The 27,693-nt window shown below is 42.5% G+C and overlaps 1 protein-coding gene across 10 annotated transcripts in view; it reads right to left on the bottom strand.

Moving 5' to 3' along the window:
* The window catches only part of ERBB4 (erb-b2 receptor tyrosine kinase 4), an 885,692-nt gene that overhangs the window by 232,443 nt on the left and 625,556 nt on the right, over positions 1–27,693 (bottom strand). For all 10 annotated transcript variants that reach the window (XM_067548716.1, XM_067548717.1, XM_067548721.1 and 7 more), the window contains one exon: positions 12,746–12,811. In XM_067548716.1, coding sequence (XP_067404817.1) covers positions 12,746–12,811 — 66 coding nt within the window. The remainder of the gene's footprint in view (positions 1–12,745; positions 12,812–27,693) is intronic.

Raw genomic sequence — 27,693 nt, 5'->3', positions numbered from 1 at the left:
GAGGTGGAGACTCGTCTCTTAGATCAAAAGGACTTCCTTTAGGAAGAAGAGTTGCAAGTGAGTCCTTGCATTCTCTGGGATTAAAGATTCAGCAAATCCAACACCCAGAAGGGCAAGTGTCCTTCTTCCAGGCACTCAAGGCACCGCATATGTTCATTGGATGCTGGGCAGACAGCTGGGTAGGAATCTCACTTTTTCAATCCTGGCTTCTTCTGTTTTTTCAGTTGCAATATAACCTGGAACCTGTGGGAACCTAATTCGCTAGCTATACCAAATGAGCTAACACAAACTATTTCTTACAGAAAGAAACACTGAGTCTAAAGAGACCAGAGAGGTTCACGTCCATCCAGGGTGGCCAGGGAAGGTGGTGGGAAGGAGCTCCACCCTCTTTATAGCCTTGCTTTCAGTACATATGATGCTGAGAGGAGAGACGAGAGGGATGTAGGAGTGCTTTATCTGACACCGCCAGAAGGTTTTTTTCCCCGTGAGGTACCACACTGCAGCACAGGGCCAGAAGTGGGAATATGGAGAGCCACTCAAAGAATTAGAAGAATTTGGGGGTGCAGTGGGATCTGTACCTGGACCTATGTTTCATTTTAATGGCTGTGAACATTCTCCATCATGATGAGCTGAACAGAACCTGAATGTGAACGGTGGCTGTCACTGGATGACTGGATGATGAAGTTCAAAATCATAATCCCAAATTTTGTATCCATCCATAGTTATGAGCAATCAATATCTACTGGGGTTTCTGTTGTAATTTTTCATCCCCAAAATCTTACGAAAAATTAAAGGTTGTATTTGTACAATGAATGAGTAACAAATCAGCAGCAAGGAGAATCATGTAGTCTGTGATATCTATGTTCAAACCAAAACAAAAATCACAAAGAAAAATTAATAGAACTTTAAAACACACCTGCACAGCACTAGAAGCTAAGCCAGGACATGGAGCTTACTGCAGTGTCTCTGTACTGCTGCTGCCTCATTGCCTCCCAGATGGGAGATCTTGCTTCAGACAGAGGCAGGTGTTGCTAGATTCCACTTACAGGTACCCAGCATCAGTTGCTGCTTGACTCCTGAGGGGTTCCCTAGAGTGTCCCAGGAAATGAGATTGTCTGGGCACGGGGAGTGTGTTTACAAAGTACCGAGGGGAATTTAAAGTTTAAAATGCACTATAAGGGGGTATGGAGAATAATTGGTTTTAGCTGCTTCTTGATGCTTCTCTTACCCCTCAATTTACACAAGCATCCAGCTACCACCAAATCACTGGCTTCTTCACAAAATAGTCCATGGGAAAAATTGTAAGTTTCTAGCAATTATGCATTTAAATGTTATAACTCATAATTTATAAAAAATAAGCATAATTGTACCCCAGTTTATCCCAGAACAAATTTAAATCTTTTTTCCACATTTAATTTGGGCCAACTTGTTCTTCTCTAAAAGTTTTTAAAAAAGCCCTCTGGGTAAAATTGTCAGAAGCATCTAAATAATTTGGGAGCCTAAGTCCTATTTTCAAAAGTGAGTTCGGGCCAGATTTTTAAAGGTATCAAGGCATCTAAAAATGCAAATAGACACCTAGTGGGTATTTCAAAAATGCCTTGGCCCCTACGTTCCATTGATTTCTATCAGAATTAAGCCCCTAGGAACTTTTCAAAATCCCACTACGTGCTTATCTGCATTTTTAGACACCTAACAACCTTTAAAAATCTGGCACTCAGATTCTTAGGATCTTAAGTCTCATTGAAAGTAAACAAGATTTAGCTTCCCAAGAGGCCAGTTTTCCAAGCAACTTAGGCACGTACTGGAATTTTCAAAAGCACCTAAGCAGGTAAGACACCTAACCTGCTTAGGCTCCTTGACAATCACACAAGGTGCCTAAATACCTCATAAAATCTGGCCCTAAGTGCCTAAATCACTTTTGAAAATGAGACATTTTGCACTTTTGAAAATATTAGCCTGTAGTCTTAACACTATTCATATCCACTTGTTATTACTGTCAATTCATTGTGGTAAGCTCTACCCATATCAGCACTGCTAACTCTCATAATGTTACCATCAATTTTGCAATATTTGGTGATTTTTTTTAAAGCTAAGTGTCAAAAAAAAAAAAAAAAAAAAAAAGTTAAGTTCCATTCTAGTCCTCATGGTTGCAGAGAAAAGTTTGAAAATGTTAACACCCTAAAAGGTGCGCAAGTCAGAAGGAAAATAAAGAACCTGAAATTTATTATTTGAAAAAAAATCTTAGTCTCAATTTTTGTAGCTTGACTCATGATTTTTGAATACTTGAGGTTGGCAATACTCGTATATCAAGGGATTCTGTGCGTACATGTTCTGAAAATCCCAAGCCATTATTTTTAAAAGCCACAAGCTATAGAACACACAGGAATGCACACAGTGAATCCAATGAGCTAACTCGAGAATGAGAGAGAGAGCAGCAGGAGGCCAGCATTAAGAAATTGTGGCTTTTAGAACCTAATGGAAATTGGTCTGTTGTGCGGATGGCTCCACAACCACATTTTTAATTGGATCTGCACAATTTAAAATTATACTTCTTAAAAATTAGCTCAGTTTTGTTGTTGTTGTTGAGACTGGATAAAAAACCTTGAAAAGCAGATCTAAGCGGTTCTCAGATATATTTTTGAAGCTCTGAGGATTTAATACTATTTTGTATTAAACAAAAAAAAAAAGAGCAAATTGCATTACAGCTGAGAGTTTGAGCGCCAATTTCAAGCTGATGCAATTTAAAATATTAAAGCTGGGAAAAAGAGGCGTATATGATAACACATTATAACCTCTAACTACAGCAATGCTCTTTAAAAAGTTACTTGCTCTCTCTCCATAACAATTTAACATTTTGTATAAAACTTAAAAATTTGGCTGAAACTAGCTGCAGGTAAGAAAATTAACATGATTGACATAATCAACTGAATGTTAATGTGAAGTAATCTATTTACTGTGGTGTCAGGAAGATAGGCTAATAATCACGGCATCATAAAATCAGTTGACGTGGGAATTGTATCAAAAATCACATTACAAATACCTGGGTGTATTTCTTAATACTATGAAATACAGAGTTGACTCTCTCCGAGACCCTCTCCCGGAAGTACTGATCCGTGGACCTGTTTGATAAATTGGCAGGTCTAGGTGTAATGGGGGGCTCAGCAGGAAGAGTGCTGCCTCTCCTATATTGTTCCCTGCCCTTGGCTTATTGCCATGTGGACTCTGCAGTTTGGGATGGATCACTGGAAAAGCCCTGCATCACCCACTCAACACTGTATGCAATTCCTGAGTGAGTTAACGACGAGTCAATTAGCACTAACCTAGTCCCATGAGCAGTGGGGATATTTCAATGGGCTTTGGAGATCGGCTTTTATTTTACTCTAGACTTTGCCCTTCGTTGCACAGTTGCAAACCCTGGTTCTGCCCAACTAAACAATGGGCAGGAAATTCTATGAATGCAAACTCAGAGCTCTCTTATTTGGAAACAGGTCAAGCAGGGAATGCAAACCTTCTCCATCATGGACTGCCGTCTATTTAGAGGGGACTTCCTGACACTCAGTCAGCCAAGGTCCAAGGAGGAATTTAAAAGGGCCAGTGGCCTAAAGACACAGACATATTTCTGACAGCTCAATTGCCCAGCTCACCAGAAAGAGAAGGACCAAGGATTCCTCTCCACCATTACTTCTCCCAAAACAGTGATCAGAGGACTGAGGGAGCGCATCACTGTGTGGGGAAGGATCCTTACAGGAGCAAAAGGCTGGGAGAGTCCTCTCTGCAAGCACAGGATGGCCATCCTCCCCAAATTACTCTCCCTGGGATTGAGGGGAGGTGAAGGAACTGACACTTCCCTTTTCTGAACCCACAAGCAGCTTAGCTGGCCAAGATCTATACTGTGTTTCTCTAAGGGTATGTCTACATTTGGAGCTGGAGTGCGATTCCTTAGGCCCATGGACTCAGGGTGGCAAGACCCTCCCACCACTCGCCCTGCCACAGCATGCTAGCTCAACAAGAGCTAGCACAAGTTATGTCACCTTGAGCTGAGAATGACACCACAACTTCAAGTGCAGACATACCCTAAGGCAGCGGTTCCCAACCTGTGGCCCGCAGCTCACCTCCTGCTGGCTGCAGAAAGGAGCGCCTGCCTAAGGACCCAGGTGGAGTGCGTTTCCACAGGGATAAAAGACCATCGCAGGCTCTTCACTGCAGCCAAGGGGATGGGAGATCAGTGCTCCCCTCCCTCTGGGTGTAGCAGGGAGCACAGCAAAGCACTTTGCCGGGGTCCATAGGTGCTGGGGTGCCTGCCGGAGCCAGAGGGAGGGGAGCACTGATCTCCTGTCCCCCTGGCTGCAGAAGGGACCCACTGGCTAGGGACCCTGGTGGAATGCACAGGGCTACAGGACACATGCGGTTTCCCTGCTGGCAGCCAGGGAGACGGACGATCAGCGAGGAGGCAGCCTCCTCATTGAACTCCTTCCGTCTGGCTGCAGTGGGGGTGGGAGGGCTGCTGGTGGAGACTGGTGGCCCTTCAGGGTTGCAAAAATGATAGCTGTGGCCCTCAAGCCAAAAAGGTTGGGAACCACTGACCCGAAGGGCTACACTCAACTATTTCCTCCAACCTATGTCTATAAGGGCTCTCACTGGGAGCATAGTTTGAATGGTGCTGGGGAAAGGCAGGAACAACAACAAAAAGTAGATGAGAAGAGCACTGAACCAGCTGTTCAGCAGTTCCCAGTCATATAGGATCAGTAATTTTTGGAGTGCTATACAGCAAGCAAAATCTTCTCCTGATCAGGTCAACTTGCAATGGAGCATGATCTAAGGCTTGGGCTATTTAGGAGGCTATGGGTATTGTTTCTGTATCTATCCCACAGCTCTTTAAGAGACTGCAAGAATGTATTTCCTCAACATGATACCTTATTAAACACACAGTGACCATACTGCCTGGAGACTCCAGCCCCAGCTCAGCAAGGTACTTTAGCACATTGACCTCAGTGGGACTACCCATATGTTTATGGATAAGTGTAGGACGGGCCCCTGCCCGGTCCAGTCCTGGCGGCCCTTCCGTGGGCCCAGGCTCAGAGGAAGGCCACTGCGCCTTCCTAATCCATAGGGGAATGTTAGTTTGGCATCTTTCGCCCCGGCCCTCAGGCAGGGCGGGCAAGCAAGGCGTCTTTCGCCCCGGCCCTCAGGCAGGGCGGGCAAGCAAGGAGCAGTGAGCTCGAGTCCAGCGGGCGGTAGAGGCTATTTCCCTTTTGGGGATTGGCAAGGATCAGGGGGGAGAGGAAGGGGACGCAGGCCCACCCAAATCCACTGCGTCCCAGCCCAGGGCCCTAGCAGTGGTACGGGTGTTGCCACTCAGTCGGTGGGGCTCCTGCCGCAACACACCGACTGGGCGTTACCCCTAGTACAGCCACGCCTCTGGCTGTCCCTGTGCTCCTTCCTCCCCTGGTTCCCCAGTACCTGAGTCCGTCGGTTCCTCCGGGTCGTCGGGGTACACCGCCCGGGGTAGGCCGGTCAGTCCCTCGGCATCCATGGGGGGTAGATTGGGGAGCTCCTCGGCGAGGGGTAGCTCCTCCAGATCGCAGGGCTGGGGGTAGGGTTCAGCCTCCGGCAACTCCTCCAGGTCCAACCCCGCCTCCAAGGGTTGGGTGTCCGGCAGCTCCTCTAAGTCTGAGCCGGCTTCAGGGAGGAACTCCCAGCTCTCCGGTCCGGGGGGTTCGTCCCACTCGCTGCGGCCCCTAGGCTGGGCCCAGCGTTTCGGGCCTGCAGGCCTCGGCCAGTCCAGGGGGCCCGTGGGCCCGACCCAGGCCTTCGAGGTGGCTTGCCGGCGTCGCTCCTGGGGCTTCAAGGCCGGGAGAAGCTTACCTGAGGCGGAGGCCGGGCGTGGCTCGGCCCTTCCCTGTAGCCGGCGAGGCAGTGCGCCTGCCTCCGTTGGCCGCCTTTTCTCTTCTGAGCTGTGGGGCTGGCTCCTCCCCCCTTCTGCCGGGTTGGACGCCCGGCTGGACCTATCGGAGCCCAGCTGTCCGGTTGCCAGGCAGACTGGGTGGTCGGCCTTGCTAGGGCCTGATTGGGTGCTTGCGGCCCTTCCGCGGGCCCAGGCTCAGAGGAAGGCCACTGCGCCTTCCTACAATAAGCATGTGCTGAACTGGGGCCTCTGTCGTTCATCTTGGAAATCATTCTTGGTTTCCCGGAAACCTGTCAATTTATAGTACTGTTTACAAAATCTACACTATGAATAGCGGGGTTTTGTTTGATTTACTTTTTTAATTGTTACTAGAATTGTTTCATGCAGGATTTAGAGATTTCAAACTTGGGCTTTGTTCCAAACAGGAACACACATTTTGAAATTCTGAGAGAGAAATTTTCCCCTAAAACTATATTGGGGTCTGTGTTAGACTGTCCACTTCTAAAGAGGAACTCCCAGATAACTTTAATAGCATCAATGCTGGAGGAGAAATGAATTGCAGATACTGTTGCATGCAGTGTTTCCTTGGGGGACTCTGCTCCCTCTGTGTGTGTGGGGGGGGGTGGGGGGGGTTCTGTGATGTGGGGCTGGTCACCAGAAAAGGTGAGAAACAGGTTTCTTTCATGCAAGAGGTGTTTATCTGTCTGGCTACATGTAAATAGCATACTGTATGGTTCACAATGGCACCTTCTCAATTACAGTCTGAGCAAAATGCTAATCAAGTGATTGTGAAGTCTCCAAGGGAGACCTTGACAGGAAAAAACAAGCAGCAGGAATTACCCCTGTTTACAAATGCAGAAAATGGATTTTTGGACTATAACTGTAGAGACAAACTTGGGTTATTTCTACTGAAGAGGCAAGAAGACAGTGTGCTTGTTTTGTGAACAGATGTGAACAGCCTGGTTGAATTTTGAGTGAGCTTTTGCTCTTATGACATGACAATGTCTTGTCTGTTAAATTTTGGCCGTAGGACGTGTGTTATGATTTTGACATGCAAATCCTTTGTTTCCAATGTTTCTGCTTGCTATTTGGATCTCCGGGAACAGAGGAGTTAGCAATTCCAGTGGATCCAGGGTAGGCATGCCAGAAGGACGCTGGGAAGATCCGGGGGGTGGAGTGTGTCTGTTTAACCCGTGGAGAGGGAGCAGGGCCTGCAAGGCAGTGCTTGCATTGCCAAAGGCTGGTGGCCCTGAGGAATAGCCCCATAGCACGCATGGGCAAGGCTTCCCCCCACTAAGGACAGGGAGTGGCGAGGTGCCTCACAACCCATGGTACCCCTAGCAAGCATCATAGAGCCTGCACCAATATTACACCACTTCCCTTATTCTGCTGCAGACACTCGCTTCCCTGGACGCTGGTACATCACGTTGCTCCTTCCGGCTGGGCAGCAGTGGGACAGAAGGCAGCGAGGTGCTTGGGAAGCAGGTGCCACAGCAAGCTCTAGTGACCCAAAGGTGCAACTGCATCTCCCACCAGCAGTTCAGCCCTGAGACGGAGGATGAGCTGCAGGCAGGCACAGCTGGAGGATGAACTGCAGGCAGGCACAGTCGGACTGCCAATTGCACGGGTGTCACAGGAGCTGCCACACGCTTGGTCGCTCTACCAAGAATAGGCCCACGTACTCCTCCAAGCTGCACCAGTGAAACTGAGAGGAGAGACTTGCTAATAATGATCCAGGTCCTGAGCCTGCAGTCAGACCATCTAAGGCAGACTCGTCCGTGCTGAGCAAAGGGTCCATCTGTATGGAACTAACTGCAGGACTGAGAACCAGTTTGCAAAGTAAGGGGGATAACATCAAATTCGTGCTCAAACATGCAAATGGGGATTCAGACTTTTTGAGTGGAGGGTGCTACTTCTCAGTTGCTTTTAGACCACAACCTGACCAATACTGTCTCATTGTCATCTGATACTACTTCCTCTGTGCATATGCACCTGTTGACTCTTGCCTTATATTTAGACTGTAAGCTCTTTTGGGGCAGGGACTGTCTCTTTGCTCCACGTTTGTACAGTGCCTAGCACAATGGGGTCCCGGTCCATGACTTGGGCTCTCAGGCACTATTGTAATACAAATAATAAATAAATGACAATGATATTGGTTGATAACATCCTTCCCTTCCACTTGATATGACTGTTTCATTTCACAAATGTGTAATTAATCAATCTATCTTAATGTTTCCCTTAATTTCACATTATGTCAGGGAACTGTAAGCCTGTGATGGATAGAAAATGGGAAGTAACCAAAATCAATAAGAAAGTGTTATGAACATGCAAAGTTATTAGTGAAATACAAGGATTTTAATTAAAGATGCAGCCTCCTGGCAAAAGCACTAGATTACCCTGATTGATCTAGACTGCTGGTTCAGCTTTCCCTCTTCCCTACCAGCTCCTGCCTGATTTTCACTGCACTATGTGGGTATTTACTGCATCAGCACCTTCTTTTTCCAAACAATATTTGTTGCACAAAGACTGTAAATACAATTACACCTGGGACTAACTCCTCTACACACATCCCCAGACATCCCTTTACATGTGTGTTTATATTTGAGGTTTGATAGAAGGCCTATTTGCCCTTGCATTCCATAGGTTTAAACTGTATTAAGTTTAAGATTGTTCTGCTTTCTTGCAGTTACATCTCTTTAGGAAAATGTGAATAATCTCTCTGTAACAAGGCAGTGCTTCTCCCCAGCTTGATAAGGACTCACTGCCAGTCCCACAGTCTCTTTTATATAGTTTTATTGTCCAAACTTGAGTCAAATCAATGAAAACAAAGTTCCTCAACAAACCCTGGACTACAGCTTCCACTGGTTTTTCCACCTTTAGTTCTCAGGTTCCTTCTGCCTCCCCTCCCAGGAAATTCTGGCAGTCCTAGCTTATCCAGGGCTCCCTATTACCAGTGAAAGCCCCAAGTCCACACTCTCTCTCCTTTCCTGATTGTCTCTCAGGCTCTCCTTAATGGGTCTTCCCTACCTTAGCCCCGGTGCACACTTTTAAAGCTCAAATGGGGTCAGCTGATCAGTCACAGGTAAATTGGCTCTGCTCCTTCTTAAAGAGCCAGAAACACCAATTCTAATAAAATAATGTATTAAATGTATAGCAATTTCAATTTCCTTTCATATGGGAAGAAAAACAAGGCAGACATCAAGAGTAGATAGAATAATAAAGACTAAGCAAAGACTTTCAAAAATGAGTAGCGATTTTTGAATGCCCAGATTTTTGGGTATCTCATTATAGAGGGTTGGGGTTTTTCTAATTTGGTGTGGGCTCAGTTCTTTTTGAAAATCCAACCCACCCTGCTAAATTGGCTCCCCTGAAACTGAGACATCCAGAATCCCTAGCTACGTTTGAAAATGTTTGTTGCTAATATCTACTAATATTTTCAGTGATAAGAAAATGAGTTAATTGCACAATACCACATCTGGAAATGATCCCTTCTTTACCTATTAACGAAACTGTACTTAATTGTACTCAAACATGTAAATGAACATGCTACATTTATATAGATACAGGTGATGTGCCAAAGACTTAAATATAAACAGATGGAAGGAAAACAAGAAGCAGACTAGGTGGATGATATTCATTCAAGAACAAAACTATCCTGTTGCATTTTCCCCTTGTGTAGTTTGAAATGAAAGACAAGGATTAAGATCTTTTGGTTATTCTTTTCCATGGAAAATAATCTAAATCTTAATTTGGGAGGGAGGCTCATTAGAATTTTTGCTTTAGCAACTCAATTTTAAAAATGAAATTATTAAAATGCAGAGCTCTGTTTCCAGGAACAAAATATTTATGCTTTTGAAATGCTTTCCTGAATACATCGGAAAGATGTGTAGTCTCAGATATACTCGCTCAGGTACATAAAATATGTCCGTTACAAACTGGGAATGAGATATTATTTTTGGATGCCATTCATTCATCAGACTGAAAATTCAAGTGCTTTTTTTAAAAGCAGAGATCAAAGTAACAGTAGTGTGGTGTTGGTTGGATTCTGTGTTTTGATTTGGGTCCCTACTTGGACATTTTTATGACTAAACAAAAGCCAAGCAATAAATGCCCCTATTAGTGCAAAACGCACAAAAGGTTTTTAAAAAGTCCTCACCACCAGTTTAGTATGAAACAGTTTTTACCTTAAAAAACAAGTGCTTACCAATGGTCACATTAGGTCATGGGGGATAGAGAAATATGAAAGATAAAATAACTGAAGTCCCTGATCATCAGAGAACTATTCTGGTGTGCTGAAAGATAAAAGGGCATACAGTTGCTGTTTCAAATTAGATCTTTCTGGAGCCTAGATAAAAATTTCCCTTTTCATTGTTTATTATTTTGATAGCCACTTTTATTTCTTAGTCTATCCCTAGCATTCAGATATGTGTTCTCAGTCCTTGTAAACAGAGAGATGGTTGTCACTCCAAATAGCAAACCTACTGAATAGTTCTGCTAAGCTTCAACTTCAGAGCAACATTGCAGATAATTTTTATTCTCCCTGCCTTTACTACATTAATCCATCAAATTAATTTACTTATCTCAAAGCAGCTCTGCCTAGCAGTTGAGTTCTAGGACCCGCATCCTGCAACACAAACTCCTGCAGCCCCACAAAGTGCTACTGAAATTAATAGGACCCCACACGATGCACAGTTAGATCATTTACTTGCAGGAATTAGGACCTACAATGAAATTATAGTGATCTGTTTTGGGGTTAGCAATGGGTAAACAACCAAATGTTCAAAGGCTTGAATAAGGCTTTCAAAATCTAGATTTTTATCCAGGCTTTTAGGGCACAAATACTTTTGATAGACACACAGTCATACGTAGGACAGAGAAAGGAACCTGCCTGAATACATGATAGTGCCTGGAGGGCTTTTTCACCATGTGGTTGAGTGGGAAACCTTAATTTAAGGGTTTTTTTTCAGCAGTAACTTCTTCAGTTGCAATCACAAAGGGTGTAGGAAATGAAAGTGGAGTTCCAGCATGATCCATTGGCCAGAACAAAGAACAATGCTCTTCCTAACACCACTGTACCTGATGCATTATTTAATTATTCCTATAATATGGCCTGGCCAATAACACATTTATTGACATAGGTCAAATTCCATCTGAAGTGGAAGACTTTGCTGGTGTATTTGTGGGAAAGAAGTTGTTAACTTTGGCAGAGTGATTGAAGAGACCATGACAGTATGGTCAACAAAGAAATTTCTGAACCAGAAGCAAGTAACCGGTATAGGGACATCACCTACTGCATTCACATCTTGCACAGAAGAATAGACTATGGGTGGCAATATAAGAAGTGCATCCCTATGGTTGATAGCAGTCAATGTGATTCTTCTCAGTGCAGTGGACTCAGACAGAACAGAAAACTCTAGGCACCTGAAGTCAGTGGAGTTAGAATGGTTTACTCAGCTGAGATCCATAAAAATCTGGATACAGACATTTCTGAGTGACGTCAAATCTTGGTGCAGTATTACGTAGTGCAGAGGTCATGGTACAGCACTCAAGAGTAGTCATTTGGACCCCTTTCTTCATTGTAGAGAATTATCTTGAACACTCATTTTGTTTTTCTTGTTAAAATCTCCTGTAAAACAATTTGCATTTTCCAATTTCTTGCAACTGCTTGCAGGGAGGTAGTCCCAAATGTGTGAAAGTAGTAATGATATTTCTAATGAATCCAGTTAAACAAAGGTGGATACTGTTGATGACAGAATCAGGTATCATGTATGTGTTGGTAGGTTACTTTTGCAAGTACTTTGCTCATATCTACAGCATTTGGATCCAGAGCACAAACGGAACCATAGCAGACAGGCTCACTTGTGGAAATGAATGGAATGAGTTGGAAAGAGTGAGCCCAATGGGTGTATACAGGTTTTAAACGCTAAGTAAACCTAAATTAATTAATTAATTTTTAAAAAGCATCTAAGGATCGCTTCACACCTCCAAATAAAGATAGTCCTTCATGGGGAGTGTGGGAAGAAACAATAGGTTATGATTTTTTGCTCCTGCTAGGTCCTAAGTAGCCACTGCGGGTGTGCATTCTCAGTTGTTTCTCCTTTTACATTTTGCTGATGTTGGGGCTGCCTAGCTTCTTGCTACATGTCTGTCTATCTAGTCAGCCTGGAAATATTATAAGGTAAGACTCTCTTTCAAGATGGTTATTTTCTATGATCAAATTCACTTATCTCCATTGTGACATTTTTTCAGACACAACATGACACACAGACAGATATTCTAAACAATCTACCAGATAAATGGTAAGAACTTTTTTAAAACAATATCCATTATTAGCCATCTGGGTAGGACCTACATATAATGGACCACATCCTGAGAGCCTTATCAAGAGCACAATCCTGCAAGGGGACAAATATCCTTAAATTCCCACTGAAATTAATAGGATTTTGGAGCCAATTCATCACCTTGCAGAATAGGGTTTTCAGTAAGGATTTCCGGATCAAGCCCATAGTTTTGCCAAATTGTTACTGTGATTGTTCCAACGTATTCTGAAGTAGCAGTTAATATTCCCCAGGATAATGCCCTACTTAGACACACAAACGGAGAAGAGAAGAAGCATGTTGGCTTAAGTTTCTCTAGAAGCACAGAAAAAGCAACAAAAATGGTTATATAAGAAAGCACAGATAGGAAAAACAAAAGTCTTTTTTTTAGGCTTTTATACAAGTGAAAAAGCTAAAACTGTTTTATAAAAACCTTGACAATATCCCTTTAAAATGGGAACCACAGAATCCCTTTTACAATTTGCCCCACTCCTTTCGCCCCACTCTAGCTTCCCATACTTACAGCTCTGGCAGTGGTTTTCTGTGGGTCCCCAACATCGACCTGTGCATGACTTGTGGCATCGTCCACCTGCAGGGTAGTAAAAACAGAGACAAATTAGAAACTCAGCTTCTCTTCAATCTTGGACCTCCAGTGATTCCTATAGCTGTGATATGAGGGTTTTTATGCCCAAACAGGGTTGAAATTTTGGCAAAACAGAGTCCAGTTAAGTAGCCATCCCTGTGTGTTAAACATATGAGGCTGAGCCTCATTATGTTGACGCTTAATATCCTAACTCTACTACCTCTTCTTAAATATATAAATTGAATTTGCGGATCTTGAGAACAGATGCTGCTATACAGAGGAGAAAACCAAACTGAGAATATCTAAATATATTTTCATTGTTAACTATCCCAAGCAGTTAACATAATAGTCTACACTAGCTGTCCTAATGGGACCACCCAGCCTCTCGTTACTAATGGATGTCACTACTAGAAATGGGACACAAAAACATCTGAACACCTTAGCAGAAAATAAAAGTCAGGACAAAAACAAACAAACAAACTTCTGGGGATAAAGAAAAGCAACTAAGTGACAAATGAAGAAATACGGCCAAAGCATTATTAAAGGACAAAGGCCTTTGTCAGTTAATTAGGTTATTATTTTCTCCCCAAAGCAACCTATCCTCATTTTTGACGAGTCTTTTATTCTTCACAAAATATTGCTGAGAAAATCTATTAAACAAACTTCCATTTAGAGCTTGATCCAGAAGCCCATTAAAATAAATGGGAGCTTTTCCATGATTGTGTTAATAGCACTAACTTGTAATACTGTTCTGTATACACAAACTTTGGGAATGTTGACACATCCCTGTGCCAAGACTCTGGATCCTGAAATATTAACCCCAAAAGAAAAAGAGTTCTTTACTCGGCTAACCGAGCAATTTTTTATTCCAAATACATTAACTTCTTGGGCAAAGAGATGGTGTTTTATTCACATAAATGCAGAAGGCTCGTAAGGATTACATTCTTGAAACCAACTTTTACCACTCTGACATATCTATGGTGTTGACGGCGCTATTGATTTTATTGTACAGTAATTACACTGTGTGTGCCAACTACCTTGTTAAAAGGAACAGTTCTTTGCTGTACTGAAGTTCATTTAAAGCAATTATGCCTGGGAAGCGTTATTGCTGACATCATCAGCATATAATTTCCTGTCAGTTTCTACCATCTGTTTATTTAGATCACAAACACATAATAACTACCTAATGCAAACTTATTCTGGTTGACAGGATGGGGACTCCATCTGGCATGAATAATGCAACTTTAATCAGTAATAACGATAATTATTATTAAGAGGCTACTGGAGCACTGTGCAGAAAGCTAATAAATCTAAATTGATTTATGACACTGGAAATTAGAAAAGAGGGAGAGGCAAACAGTGAATGTGGAAAACTTTTAACAGAAGAGACTCTCAATCAGGACTCAACTGTGACTAGGTCCATGGCCCATCCAACTGAATAAGGACTAGTAAGAACCCCCCTTACGCTCTTAGAGGAGTCACCTAGATCCAGGCTTATAAAACAAAGTGGATATTTGTAAGCCTGCTTATTCCCACCACCAGAGAGCAGGAGGGCAGAATCTTGATTCCATATACAACATGCACATTTGTTAGCCAATGCAACCGAGCCATTGCAGAGGGTGTTGTAATTTGCTGCTGATGCAAGAGTGAGGGGGAAGCCAGCAAGGAAAGGCAACTCACAGCATGTCTCTGTGGCACAGCTTCTCCCAGAGTTACTCCTAAGACAGTGCAGTTTATGCATCATACCTAGCAGCATCAAATTTGTGACTAATGTCACATTCTAGCCCTAAGTTTGGAGAAGATGGTCAGTGAGAGCTAATGGAAGTCTTGTGGCTACATCTATTAAACTCTTAGAATACATAGCAGATTATTTGTTAATTGTATATCCCAGAAGCAGAATGAGATCTCAGTCTCCCCCCTCTCCCCCTTCGCCCCACTCCCTTCTCTGACTTCGATGCCTGCTCTATACTTACAGAACCCACTGGATTTTTCATTGCCTCAGTAACATCTGTGGTGAGATAACAGTAGCTTCAGGCTTCATGACAGGTGACCTCTAACCAATGAATCCTGCTACACTTCTGTGCATGCTGGGATCTTTGAAAGCTCCACGTATGAATAAAACTCTACATCTCAAATTCTTTGGCACCAACATGATTTCTTGGTATGGAACTAAAAATTCATGCACCCAGCTCCATCCATCCTGGAAATAAATGTGATTCAGCATCTTCAGAAGTCGTTTTTAAAGAACTTTAACTAGTCTGTCTGCTTCCCCTTACATGACTTTGTTTGGCAGTGTCAGACGATAATTTGCATTTAAATAGAGATACATTTAACAGGATAGCAGGGGGAAGGCTGCCAGCATTCTTTTCTCTCATTGGGAGCTCAAAGTGTTTGTTTCATTGTTTTCCCTTCTTTCAGTTACACTGGCAAAATGAAGAGCTGAGCATGTAGACAGCACATCTTTGAATTAAATTATCACAAGTCCTTTTGAAGGTCAGATATCAAATACACTGAGAATTTTTTTTTTTTAAAAAGTGGCTCATCTGTTTTGTTCTTTCTTAGTGTTAAGAATCTTGGTCTTCTTCCAACATGAACAAGTACTGGTCCAGATTCTGCCAGATTTATACTCATGTAGCTACAAAGACTACAGTGGGTTTGTTTTCACAAGTGTAACTCAGGGCAGAATGTTGTCTTCTAAGGACCCAATTCTGAAATTCTTTCTTACAAGAGTAGTCCCACTGGAGTCAATGAGAGTGTTCATGAGAATAAGAAGTATTGATGTGCGCAAGGGTTTGCAAGATTAGATGCAAATGTCAGCTGTTTGAAAATTCTTGCCTGGATCCCAAGAATAGGGACCTTCCTGCAAAGGAGTTGCTGCTTCTCTCAGAGGCGAAGATTTCTGCATAGTCTTTTGTTCTTATGCAGTTCCATGTATCTCACTACAATGAATTTCAGAAATGGTCTTGATGGACAGAAATAGATTTTAGAAAGTTCATAGTGAGCCACCAATGAAGATGGCTTAGATAAGTAAGACTTCCTTCCTATGACTTCCTCCATTAATCTTTGCAGACTATGATTGATCTTGCAAGATGCTGAACATCCTCAAGTGTCATCAATGGGAGCTGAAGCATCTTGCAGGATCAAGCCTTATTTAAGGAAGAGAAAGCCCACATCTGATCATTCATCACATATATTCTTTGTGTAATCAAATGTTGACTCTCAGCAACTAGCTAGAACCTGGCATCAATATGTGATGCATAGAAAAAATTTTGAAGCAATTTACCTTGCCCATCTGCATACTTGCTATTCATTGCTGAAGGCAGTAAAAAAAGTCTGTTTCCCAATCTACTTTTGTTTCCTAAGTAACACATGAAAAGGCAGCTCCAGAGAAACCTGAATCTAGGGTCCCTCCTTTGCCCCTACTGATGAAAATGCCTGAAGGAGACATCTAGTGATGTTAGCTCCATTTCTATTGCAGAATGACTGTTGTTCTGAATACATAATGAAGTTTCACTCACTGAAACACAAAAGAGGAGCGAGGGGCAAAAATCAGGTCTGTGTATGATTTTATAAGGTTTGTATTTAATCTAAACATGGACAGGCCAGACTCATTGACGAGCACATAAGTAATATTGTTCCAGGAAAACCTTGAAGAAAACTGAATACTTGTCTTGGATGGTTTAGGCGAGGGGTAGTCAATTATTTTTTGTCAAGGTCCAGATTGCTTGGTCAAGGTAAAGCCAAGGTCCAGGCTCCAGAGAAACATTGTTCACACTACACAGGCCCCTGTTCAACAAACACCTACAATGCTGTGTATTTTTATATTTTTCGTGTGTTAAATGAAAAATAAAATCAAACCACTGTATAACCTAAAAATAATCTCCAAGAAAGATGTAGTAAATCTGAGACTTGGAGAAAGTACATAGATAAAATGTCAAATAGATGCAAATCTTAGCATTAAAACACTTTCAGACAACTGTTTTAAGTTTTGAATTTGTTTTGAGTTTAAAAAGAATTAATTTTCGTTTTGTTAAATAAAACTATTGTTGGCATATAACCCCCTGATTGCCTGCCACCTACCTAGCTCCCCATCCCTAATCCCGCTCAATGACACCCCCCCCCAAAAGCCCCTGATCATCGGCCAGCTCTCCACCTGGTAAATAGGGTGACCATATTTCCCTAAACTGAAAATGGGAAATGCACCTGGTGTTGCTGCTCATGCCCCGCCCCCCCCCAACATTCCTCCGTGCCCCCAGTGAGCCCAGTAGCAGAGATGGGGGTCAGAGGGGACTGGGATCTTGGCAGCAAAGCAGGGTATGTGTTGAGTGTGTGAGACTACTTTTGAGCTTGGAGCCGGGAAGTGAAGCTATTGGACTATGATCCAGCTAGTGGTGTGATGTCCCTTTGGGGGCTGGGATAGAAGAGGTGAAGAAGGAAGCTCCGGGTAGCAAGAGGGACCCAAGGAGACTCCAGATAGCAGCCCTGGGGAGGTGGAAGGAGGCTGGGAATGTGGCAGAAGCAGATGACTTGAGGCAGACTGGGGAGGGAAAGAGGCCAGTCACGGCAGGAGGCTGAAAGGGGATGGAGAGGTCTCTGGGGACTGAACCTGAAGGAGATGGGGTGGGGTGACCCTGAGCCCAGGGTGGGGGGCTCCTGGGACCGTTCACAGCAGATGGCACAAGATCAAGATCAAAGCGGGATCTGCAGGGAGGGGCCTTGCCATGCTTGGTGCTTCAGCATAAGAGGATGCTGCGGGACTCCATCCGGCACTACCAGCTGGGTTGCCCAGTAGGGTCCGGGGCCCACGAGTCATGGCTCCATGGCCCAGACAGGCCTTCTGTCTCCACGACAAGCAGAAAAGAATTTGAATTAGGATCCCTACAGCGCTGCCCTCTGATTGGACTGCACAGTGAGCATGTGACACCCCATCACTCTCTGATTGGAGGGGCTGGGTGTAGAGGAGACACGTCAGGATTCCCATGGGGGGTGTGAGGAGACGTGGCTTCCCCCCCAATGTTGCCGCTCACACACTCATGCCTGCGCGGGTGCCAGTGAGGCTGAACAAGGGACATGACTGCTCCCCACAGCCCAAGCCCAGCCTAGCCCAGTCGCCTGCCGCTTGCTCGGAGGGCCCTGCATGGGGGAGTGAGCATGGTTCTGCACCAACTCGGCATTAGCCTGTGGGGTCTCTTGGAAGTATCTAGTGGTCAAGATTTGGCCCGAGGTTTGCCTACTGATGACTCTTGGTTTAGACACAACAAATCCTGCATCTTGGCAGGCAGTTAGACTACATGACCCTTGCAGTCCCTTCTAACCCTGTGGTTCTATGAGTCCTCTTCCCTTTGGCCAATATTAATGCAACATGTCTTTCATTATGGAGGCCGAGGGAGGAAATCTTTTTCCTACTCTTCCAATGCATCACTACACCTGTGGAAGGTATCTACCAACAGCTTATTCCCTCTGCTCTACCAATCCAAAATGCCACCAACAGAACCTGGAAGCTCACTAGACTGGGAAGCCCTAAGGACGCTTCATCCTTGCACTAGCCCAAGAATTGAGAAGAGCTTTCCTTTGGCTCAAGACAGATGTTGTGATTAGAAGAAGCTACAAAAGACTGTTACTGAGAAAACAAGAAAAATGAAGTCCTCCTCCTAGCCCCAAGCTAAAAGCAGTGTTCTTCCTCAGTTCCTTGTCAACTGTCGTGACTGCATTCAGGATACCACTTTCACCAGAGAAATGGGAAAGAGAAGAATGCAGAAGAATTCAGAGAGGAAATGGTTTCACTTTACATTGAGGGTCTGTTTATAAATGGCTGATAACATCCATTAACCATTTATTAACCTTTTATCAGCACGTTATTGCTATGAGTAGCATATATGATTGATGGTTATGCTACAACACTAGCAAGTGCTATTCACGGTTATAAGCTATAGTTATAGGTAACATTCAGGTTGTTACAGAGGACAAACGATCAAATAATTGCTTAATCATGTTCTAGAACATCTACTAATAATTATTAGCCCTTATAAACTAAATCTCAATTTAAAATGTGACCAAAGAAATTGACTATTGTCCAAAACTTTGATGAGGAAGTTCAGAGTCATACAAGCATAATTTGCCCTAAGGTCCCACAAGTTTAGGGTGATTCCAGTACTCCACTCATTAAGACGCATCATCTTTTTCTTTTCGTTGTTTAAACATGACACTACATTTAAACATGGCTGCACTTTGTTTTTGTAAGCAGTTAAAATTACTTAGTTTTATGTATGAACAGATACATTTGATAGCAAAATCAAAATATAATTCAAACACTGCAGTATGGTATTAACAGGAATTAAAGATACTATTGTTGTGATGAATTGTTCTGCCTTTATCAGCCTGTAATGCTTTCCGAGTCCTTGTCTGACAATTCCTATTGTCACACGTTTATTCATTCACACTCCTTTGTTAAGTAAAAATCATTTCACGTTTTATACCAGCCCTGTGGTAGTCTTCAGATCTCTTCTATTGATTTGAAAGTTAATTACCTAACAGAGAAATTCACACTTTTCAGGGTTCCTTCTCCAAGGAAAAATAGGCATGTCTGCAACTCAGATACAAGAGAGTGAGAGTAAAATACAATGTTCATCTTATAGAAAACACCACTTGCTTTTTCTCTGTCTCTAGGTAAAACGTTATGAGGCATAGAAGTTTAAGGCACAGATTCTCACCTTGTGTAAATTGGAATAATTACACTGATTTCAACTGAGCAGCACCCATTTACAAAAGTTCAGGATCTGTTCCTGTGTGATTTTTTAAAGGTGACTTCTCCTGCATCCCAACTTGCTCACCAGGCTCAGCCCCTTCTTTAACAAGTCCCTTAATAAGGTGAATGGGAATAGCCAAGTTGGATCTGTGGAACCTGACATTGAAGTTGGCAGCATACTCCATTGCTTCCAAAGCAGAACCACAAAGCTTGAATGGAAGCCTTTGTGCATACTGTGACTCTTCCGTGCGTAGGGCAGCCACCTGAGAATGCCAAGGTCAGGGCAGGCTGTAAAAAGGAAGCAGATTCTCCCAGTGCTGGTGGGTGGCACTGAAACCAGACTTCCCAACCAGCCACAAACTGTGCTTCTGATTCCCCCAAACCAGTTATCAAGAAACCAGTACACTAACACACACAGCCCCCTTTACTGCGTTCCAGTCTCTGGCTCCCAATCAGCCACTAGGTCCAGTAAAGAGACCAGTTATTCAAACTCTATGCTCTTTACTAAAAAGGTTCCCTCTGACCCCAAAGGGTCAGCCACAGTACCAGGTCAATACGAGTTTGGATCTTCCCCAAAATACCACGCTGCCAGCCAATCCTTTAGTAACTAAAACTAAAGGTTTATTATAAAAGAAAGAAACAAACCATAAGAGGAATGTTAAAGGCTTAAAGTAATCAGATACATACAAATGATTAAAAGTCCATACACATCAGGTTTCTAGAAGAATTGTGGAGTTTGTAGGCTTGTACAGTTCCTTTGTCATACATCCAATATCTGGATGGGTCTTAGTCCTTTGGTTCAGTTACAGGTGAATTGATCCAGAGGCAGGTATGTGTCTGTAGCTGAACAGGAACAAAAGACAAAATGGATTCCCCAGGCCTCTGCCTTATATGCCTCCTGGCCCTGGCCATGCTGTTTGTGGAGTTTTACAGAAACTAAAATGCAGTCCAGAGCCACATGGGCCAGTCTTGGTGCCTCATCAGGTATATCCCTGACTTCTCCCCCTGGGTCCCTTGCACCTGTGAGTGCCTCAATGGGCCATTAAGCAGGCTATTGTTCTGCAGCCATCCTGTCTGAGTCATTACCCAGACAGCACCATTTGAAATGCTGATATATCAAACATATCCATAACTTCCATTATATATATCACACATGAACGTAAGTATCATCATCTTACCTAATACATTTTAACCTTTCTAACAGTATCTCACATGAATTATGATGATTTTGACAAACTGATGTTAAACCATATACTAAACGCCGCCCTGCCCCCACCTCCAATCTAACTAGCGTGACACACACACTAAATAAATCCCCTATGACTGAGGACCTACTCAGGGATTATAAAGGATGAATATTTCCCCACCACTGAAAGAAAGGGTTAGGACATCCACTTGCCCCTTCTGTGATGATTACTTACAACCCGTAAGCGGATAGAGCTATATAATGAATAGATCAACTGCTCACATCCCACCTCATAATGTCCCTCTATGGGCCAGCATATATCCCACTGCTCTTCTCCATGCTGGGGTTACAGTCTCCCAGCATGGACTCTCTGTGGACAGTTCTCTTCCCCCACACTGGAACCTACAGAGTTTCACTGCTATTCAGACCATCCACACCCCTGGAGGAATGAAAGCATATTCCCCCAGCAACTCTTTTTAATAGAGAAAATTTGAATCTACCATTCCATCTCCCCTATCCACTAATTTTCTTCTCTAGATAGGTAGGCACACAGAGAGACACATATACAAACCGATTCAGACCCAGACAGCTGAAAACAGACTGACAAGGGAAATATATATGTGTAATGAAAACAGAGATATACACATTGAGACAGCAAAGAAAGAGATAGAGGGACATAAAAAAAGGAAACCGGAGATACAATTCAACTTGCATTGAGGAAAACACTATAATTGCTAACAATGGAGTATGTCATTTGCGACGGGGCAACCCTAGCATACACGTGTTGATTGTCTTGCACTCAGGACCAGAGGACTCTGTATAGCACTCCTGAATTACAGAGTATCACTAGCCGACAGGGTTGATCTTGGAAGTGATTGACCACAGACATAAGGGAATAAATGGAAAGGCAAAAACAGCATGTCGGCAGCACTGAATGGGGAAAGGCCGATTGATTCATATTTATCACTGACAGCGCAGGACTTATAGGAAGCTCACTGTAATGTTACTGTTCTGCTGCTACCAGAAAATGTCTTTGGGCCAAGTTAATGAGTAGAGAAAGGGACTTGAGGGGGAAAGAGGGATAATAACGATACTAACATTTCCCCTCCCCTCCCCCCCGCCGAGATAGACACAATAGGAAAGATCTTCTGACTCAACATATTAATAGGGAATTTAATCATCCAGAAAAAATAAAAATATTCACATATGACATGGTCTAAAATTTTACTCTGATTAAACAGTTAGGAGCTATTAATTATCACTACTTATAGCTGTTAGCACAGAGCAATATACATGAACCTCCCGCTACCCCCCCACTGAGAGGGAGAATTAGTTCCAGGCAGTATCAAATGCATTTCTAAACACACAGATAGGGGTCCCAAGCAAATTGGCAAAGCCAACCAGGAGACTAAGAGGCTAGGTCAAGTTATACCTTCTGCTTGGCAGACTCATCAAGAACAACAAAACCTTGGGAGTCTCTTGTATTCATTACTGTTGAAAATTTATTTCCCATGTGTAAGCCACAGATAACTGCACAAATTCACCCAAACCTATGCACGCACGCCAGCTGGGGCAGGGAGGAAAAGATCCTCTTTAACAGCAATGCTACCTTTAGGCACAACTTGCTCACATTATTCTTTCCTGGGATGTCACGACAGGCACTTTTCGTGTATGGCTACCGAGCCCAGAAACAACAAAGCAGAGCAACTGCGTAGAATCCTAATAAACTCAACAATAGGTTACACACAGGGTTTCCTCCCTCCTGTGTTCTGGGTGGGAGGTTATTATACATGCCTATGCAAATTAAAACACATTTGTATCCTCCTTAATATAATTAATAAACACGGATTATACTGGACATCAGCTTTTAGCTGCATCAGCAACGGGCTAAGCAAAAAGATAAACAGATTTTTTTTTATGTACCCAGTCTGACCAGAGCATAATTACGGACAAGAATCTGAGGCTACAGCCATAAGTACTTTCTGCATCAAAAAGAATAGGTAATTATCCACAACCCTGAACATAAGGAACCACTGCTAAAAGCACTTCGGTCTTCACATCCATTCAGGATCTTAGGTTCTCTGCTGAAATGATCTAGAAATAGGGACAAGGGGGAAATATGCTAAAGGAAAGAAAGGAAGGCAAAAGACTAAGGAAGTGATCGTAGAAAGGCAGGAATGAGTGGAAACACTCAAGGAATGATAACCTGTAAAAGATCCTAGGTGAAATAAAATGGTGCAAAGCCTTTTCTTACTGCTATTTCTCCATTAGAGGGGTAGCAATTTCTTTCTTCCAGTGCTTAAATGGTGGAGGCTGAATATTTATTGTTGGTGAAGGGGAATTTTTAGAGGTGTGTAAGTGTTAATGTAGGTTTTTTGAGGGAAAACAGGAAAGGGTAAATCAAAACCCTCCATGCATGACTTAACTAAAAATGTTGGGAAATTTAAGGCTAGTAAAGTATCACTGAAAAAACTCTTCTTGGAGAGGAAAACAGTATTGTTGCAAGAACAGAGAAAGAGCTGGAGAAAACTGGCATCGTTAGCATTCAGCAAAGTGGGGAAGCATTGTTGACTGAAGTCTTCCACGTGTTTAGAAATGTCTCTGTAAAACCCTATTTACAGGGGCAGGAGAAAGAGTAAGGAAGACATTAATGTAATAATGAGACATATTTTGCATTCTTCTTTAGATAAGATGAAGTGAGGTCAACATCCCATTTGCTTCATTAAAAATGATAGGAGAAAGTTAGGGCCAATTCAGCATCCACAGAAGTCAATTGGACTTGTTGATTTTGATGATTACTGGATCAGAGTAATAGTTAGCCATCTATAACAATGGCTTGCACAGAGTGAGTTGCCCTGCACATTTTGATCATATCTTCTCAAGAAGATGAGAAGGTGAGGACAAGTGAGATTGTCATATAGATATAGGAATTTTTCTACATGTAGTTGAGCTGAGTGATGTTACTTTTGTCAAGAGCCTTGAAGTCATTATGTTATCTGTGAGAGGTCTAAAAAGCTTCACCTCTGTTATAAGGTCACCAAACATGAAGACTTTTTTGATATTCCTAAAGTTCACTGGGAATTATATTTTTGCCAGGCATAGGCTAGTTCCAGAGAAGAATTTTGGGTAATGAATAGAAAGAAGATTTTAAGAAGTCAGAGCTTCTTTGTAGACTGGCCCAAGAGGACTTGAACATGGAGTCCTTCCTGACACAACCAGAATTATCAAGTGAGGAATTAAAGAGAGTACATACAATAAAGCCAGAAGGTCCCTCCACTTCCTAATTTAGCTACTTTTTTCCTGCATGTCTGACATAAATCTCATCCCAAGTCCCTAAGCTTCATTCTCCCAAATCCAAACATTGTTCCAAATAGTGAAAGATATGACAGGAGCACTTTCTGAGATGGTGTATTGGACAAGTTTGGGACTGAAAGAAATCAAGTAGGCCAGGATAGCAATCAAAGCAAAAGAACAAAAGCCTTGAGTGACAGAAGCAACTCCAAATTCTAAGGATTTCCAGCCAAACAAGCCCATGTGACATACGCCTAGAAAATGCAAGTGTACTAGTGTGAGGTTTCTCTTTCAGGCAAGCAATAGAAAGAGTCTGGGTTAGAATGGTTTACTAGATCATCTGCAATTTACCCCTAAGTTGATAATGTCAAATTTCTCTCTCACACACACCACCAACCAAAAATCTCTTCCTTATTTTATTTTGGCTAAGAACACATACAGAATGAAATCAAACATGTGCTAAACAGGTGCTGTCAGTGGCTGGGCTATAGGGCATCTGGTTGAACAAACAGATAGATAACTTCAAAGGAATGCACATGTCCAGAAGTCTCAAAAAGATAATTGCTCAATACAATTTAGTAACTAGTTTATAATGCTTCCTTTCTTTTCTCTTCCTCAAGCAGCCCTTCAAAGGCAGTTAGCATAAGCAACTGGCGCGTGTTTGAGAGAAACCAATTCCCATCATCCTCTCACTCCAAATACACCTATCACAATTCAATCAGATCATTTCTAATATTTTGGGTTTATTCCCTACTTTCAAGACACACTGATGACTATGATGAAGTAAGTTGCTAAGCATTTAAGCTGCAAGTCTCTCCCTTGTGTAAAATACTGTTGTTTAAACAGCCAGTCTGCTGGTAAACAGGTGGTGTGTAGTAATACATTATATGCACACACAGGCTGCCATTTAAAGGTAAGCATTTACCAACAATTGTCACCTAGTGGCATGTGAATTACTATATAATTTCTTTAATCTTGGAATAAGAAGTAACTATTGTATTTTGGTACCAGTTGTGATAATGGCTGTTAAGTATGACATTTGAAGTGACCACTGTACCAAAAGTGATGGCAGAACCCTGTACGGCCTACTGAACATAGACTGTTGGCCAACATTTTCAAAAATAACTAGTGATTTTCAGTGCCTCAGTTCTTGGAGGCACTAAATATCCTCTTGAAGTAACTGGAATCTCATCCCCCCCTTCGACCACTTTTAAACATCATAATCTTTGTTCATGATTCCTTTGGGAAGAAACTCTTATGGTGTCAGAACAAAACTGAGCTGTGGTAGAGCACATGGGATCATGTACAATACACTAAAGCACTGAAAGGGTTAAAGGGAAGAATCATCTTGATTTTGCAGAGACATTTATCGCTGGATACAATAGCCTCAACCATTCCCATGCTTAAAAATTAAAAACCGTTGTTAAATTGACCATTGTGTTTGTGTTACCTAAGTATTATTTATTTATTTATTTATTTATTTATATTTTCTACTTGGACATGCTTGGATGTTAAAGGGACCAGATTTTCAGCCAGTGCCGAGTACCAGCCCAGTGAAAAGTGAAGCCTTTTCGGTGTGTCTATATTGAACACCGAAAAATTGGACATGTTGGCCAAAGGCTTTTATCAAGTCCCTAAATTCATGCCTACAAATCCAAACATGCTGGTCTCAATAAAGAAAAGAATTTACTAGTTCCTAGGGTACACTGAATCAGTTCAGCCTATCACTGTTTGCCACACCAAATTAAAATGTGTTCACTTTGCCACTAAGTTTCATCTACTGAAGACCAGGAGCATTGCAAACCTGTTTTCTACTTTTCATTTTCACTTCACCTTTAATTCTCAGAAGTTTGTCAAAATTCATGAAAGAAACATTGTTTTTGTTTCTGTATTATTATTCTTTCAATTGCAGATTATATTCTGAACTGATATTCTTTAATTGTAGGGAGAGGGGTATATATATATATATATACACATACATTTTTAAGACCATAAAATAGGTTGTGGAGCCTCTGTTCAGCTCTGATTTAATGTGCTTCCCAGCTGAGAAATCCATGGAACTGTTACTTCTGTTAAAATGCAATTTTGCAAGCACTTGAGGTGTATTCAACATAGAAAAAGCTTTCACAGGATAGCGTAGTTATTCATGGTGCTCTGTGTGAAAAAACGGCTACTGCCATTAGTTCTGCACAGTGACACCTGTCGAAATGACTATTCTACACAGAGACCACCTGTCTGTGAGGGCCCCTATCCCTGTTCTCCAAACATACATTTAAAATGTTAATTCAAGTTAAAGTAATGCACCTCGATGAAAGGTTATAATTTAACAAAATCTGCAACAAATGTCTTCAGCATCTACTTTTCTGGAATGTCATTTTCTCTGTAGGTAGTTTCCAATTTAGATGTGCACCAGAAATGATATACTAGCTAGTCTTAAACTTGGCTTTATGTATGAATTAGGCACCTTCTTCTTTTCCCATGGCCTACATACTTTAATATATTACTGTTGAATTTTAATCATGACTTGTTGCATTTATTTAGGGACAAATCCTGCTCCTTTGAAAGAAAAAAAAAAGCCTGCAAATAAGCAGAGTAGCAGTGCATGAATCCTGCATAAAGCCTGAGTAATAGGGACAAAGATTATTTTGTTCTTAGCCATAAATTTGTCTTCTGACAAGAAAGAATCTAGGTTGTGGCACCCATTTTGCATTTAAAGAGGCAGCTCTGCTGAGGCACTGGCAACTATATTGCTGCTTTGATTCCTTCATTCATCCACCCACAAAACAGCCTCCTGCCTTGTGCTGAGCCGAGCTGTTCAACGTGGTAAAGGTGGTAGTGTGCGGGCACTGACCCTACGTGATAGAATAATTAGGACACCAGAAATTTGTTCCTCATCCATCCATTTCAGATGGTGTAATACAAATCACTGGTGTGTAAGGGTCTGATTTTCCATGGTCAAACTGCACCCTAACCGAAATCTGGTGGAAGGGTGTTATGAGCTGATGGAGGTATTCCCAAGGGCTAGCTGAACATCTGAAATTTTGGATGATTATCTGAACTTAACCCAAATGTCAAAGCTTTGAATAGTCATCTGTTCATGATATGCATGTGCATATTTGAGGACAGGACCAAACCATAAGTATATATATGTTAATACAGCACTGCTGTTACTAGGAGTTTAAAATACCAGGAACCTTCAGAAGGGACTAGGATTACCAGGAGTTGAGGTATTACACTGTTCTTAACACACAGCTCCCACACCCTTATTATTAAACAGAACATCTTACGTGCTGATCTGAGTAGAAATTTCTGGGGAGGCTGGTTGTGTGTAAAAATGAAAGATTCCTAATATTTGATATGCTACTACTGCAATGAGTAGCTGTGCTCTGTGAAGAATTAAAAGGTATATGGGGTTTACAAACCCCACACTGGGCTGGAAAGGGTTCAAGGGTAGGACTGGGCCTCAGATAGCCGCTCCCTCCAGCCCTGCAAAGTATGGCGAAAAGGTTGAAAAAGGAGCGACCCAGTTCAGAAGGGGAGGTTGGGGAGGAGGACTGACCTAACCTGAAGGCTCTTGGAGGGACTAAGAATGTATGCTGAGCCCGATTGGGGCTGATGGTTTAGTTGCCTTTTCTTTTTACTAGTATATTGGACTGGAAGCTGGGG

This window comes from Emydura macquarii, unplaced genomic scaffold (assembly GCF_026122565.2).
Source record: "Emydura macquarii macquarii isolate MOO-44397 ecotype Brisbane River unplaced genomic scaffold, CSIRO-AGI_Emac_v2 contig_1253, whole genome shotgun sequence".
NCBI classification, from domain to species: Eukaryota; Metazoa; Chordata; order Testudines; family Chelidae; genus Emydura; species Emydura macquarii.
Note: the sequence above shows the minus strand (reverse complement) of the source record. Positions and strands in the feature narration are given on the sequence as shown.